At 43.3% G+C, this 2509-nt stretch overlaps 1 protein-coding gene across 1 annotated transcript; it reads left to right on the top strand.

The window, feature by feature from the left end:
• The first annotated feature begins 818 nt into the window (after positions 1-818).
• LOC102787763 (high choriolytic enzyme 1-like) lies at positions 819-1667 on the top strand. The gene has a single exon (XM_006793096.3). It carries the CDS (start codon positions 874-876, stop codon positions 1663-1665), a length of 792 nt encoding a protein of 263 aa, XP_006793159.2. The 5' UTR covers positions 819-873; the 3' UTR covers positions 1666-1667.
• The last annotated feature ends 842 nt before the right edge of the window (positions 1668-2509 follow it).

The raw sequence follows: 2509 nt of genomic DNA on the forward strand, positions 1-2509 counted from the left end.
ATGAAAGTTTAAAGCTCATTTAATGATTTGACTTTTCTTCATGCAAAGCACAGTGTGAGAGATAAAACACGGAAAAAATATTTGACAGGAAGCCAAAATAAATAGACGAGAACTGGACTAATCTCCCTCGAGTAAAGTTATCATCAAGTTTTGTTAGTGAGTTGTACTTTCAGCCATTTGATTGTTTGATTGTTTGATTGAACATTTTGTTGTATTTCAGTTTCGCACTTTGTCTGTAGTGTGAGTCTAATGTGTGCATGTTCCATAAAAATAGCTGGACTCAGTCATTTTTATAGAACATATATTACATATACATATATATGACGATGTCAATAAACTCTCTATTTTCAAAACTATTTCTTTCTGGGAATTGTTTCAAGGTTCAGGCTTTACAGGGATGATTTATGGTATGAACAGCAAATTCAAACTATTTTAACTGTTTCAATGAGAAGAAAAACACAGCAGCCAGATGAAGAAAAGAGAACAGATTACTTTTAGATGAGCATTATCTGACTGTCCAAAATCAAAGTGAAAATAAAGGTGGTTGCAAATGGAGAATTTGAGGACTTTTAGTTGTAGAAGTTTCTGATGTGTAGTTAAACGAGTCCCACCCAGTAAAGAAACTGTGTTGATCCGTCCACAGACCTGACATAACACAGCATGTTGAAAGAGTAGGTTTGTCTGTGCAGTCCTCCCTTCTCAGGTTTATTCAGGCCCAGCGATGTGGACCCCAGCCCATAATCCTCCTGCAGACACACCTGTAGAGGAGAGTATAAAGACCCGCGACTCAACTGTGTCAGACACGAAGCTCCGAGGAGTCTCTCCACAGCAGCTCTGCAAAGAAGCTCCACAGCTACCAGACCCACTCTGAAGATGAGTCCCTCTGTCAGCCTGCTGCTGCTGCTCGGCCTCTCTCAGGCTCATCCTCTCATGGAGGAAAGAGGAGGAGGAGAGGGCCAGGTGGAGGAAGACCACACCATCGATATCACCACCAGGATTCTGACCGCAAACAACGGCAGCAATGAGCTCCTGCTGGAAGGAGACATCCTGCTTCCAAAGAGCAGAAATGCCATTAAATGCCAGAGTTACCAGAGCTGCCTGTGGCAGAAAGACAACAACGGCCTGGTGACGATTCCCTTCACCATCAGCAGCGAGTACAGCAGCGGGGAAAGGCAGCTGATCAGAAATGCCTTGCAGTCCTTCCACAGCCAGACTTGTGTCCGCTTTGTCGACCGTAGGAACCACAACGACTACATCAGCATCGAGAGCCAGAACGGATGCTTCTCTCTTATGGGCAGACAGGGAGGGAAGCAGGTCCTGTCTCTCAACAGGCAGGGCTGCGTCTACTTTGGCGTCGTCCAGCACGAGGTCAACCACGCTCTGGGCTTCCAGCACGAGCAGACCAGGAGCGACCGCGACTACTACGTCAAGATCAACTGGGAGAACATCGACCGACAGATGGCCTACAACTTCGACAAGCAGGACACCAACAACCTCAACACTCCCTATGACTACTCCTCCATAATGCACTATGATAGAACAGCCTTCTCCATCAATGGCAGGGAAACCATCACCCCCATCCCCAACCCCAACGTCCAGATTGGCCAGAGGCAGGGCATGTCCTACTGGGACATCAGGAGGATCAACCTGCTGTACAGCTGCTGAAAACACACGTTAGCTTGTCTGATTTGAAGTTTTCATTGATGGCAAACTGTTTTCCGATTATCACTTAAAAGTTACTGACGCTTATTTAGTTTTCAGTTTCTGTGAAGTGAAAGTTAATGACCTCAGTCATGTTAATTATGCGTGAAATAAGTTTGTCAAATATAAAAAATAAAGTGCATTATATTGGTTTGCTGAATATGGTTGGCTTGATTTCGTGAGTGGCATTTACATCGAGGTCCGTAGTTTATTTTGTAGTTTTGCTCTGCACACCGACACAGTCAGGTTTTACAAAGTAATGGCTTAACTGTTTAACAGCTGCATCCAATTTTATACACATTCCCCCATTTTCAGAGAGTCAAAATCACATAGACCAGCTAGAATTTGGATCATAAGGACTGTATTTAATACTTGACGAACATTTGCACTCACTGACAGACTAAATCTAGAAGCCAGAGTCCGTGGACATCACCTAATTGTGCGTTTCTATCCTTAAGATGTCCTGGTAGACCTTCACAGCAATCACCTTCTATTGCTGCTTGCTTGCCGTTCTCTCGGCATTCACTTTTGTATTTAATAACTGGAAAACCTGCTTCCAAAATATGACTTTTAGTGTGCATCATATTTGCTGCGTTTGACATCTTTGTGCAAGAAACTGCTTCATATATTGTGCAATTATGTCTAAGATCACTTTAAAGAAATCTTCCTTATTTTACAGAGGCTCCTGTTCTTGCACCAATGAAGTTTAGGCCATTTCTTTGCCGTGAGGAATTCTTGGGTTGCTTTTTATTTGACAACCTCTTTAGCTTTTTTCTTCAAAGCACCGTTCAATCAGTTTTGCAGCACA

Source organism: Neolamprologus brichardi, chromosome 15 (assembly GCF_056152115.1).
Source record: "Neolamprologus brichardi isolate AB-2024 chromosome 15, ASM5615211v1, whole genome shotgun sequence".
NCBI lineage: Eukaryota > Metazoa > Chordata > Actinopteri > Cichliformes > Cichlidae > Neolamprologus > Neolamprologus brichardi.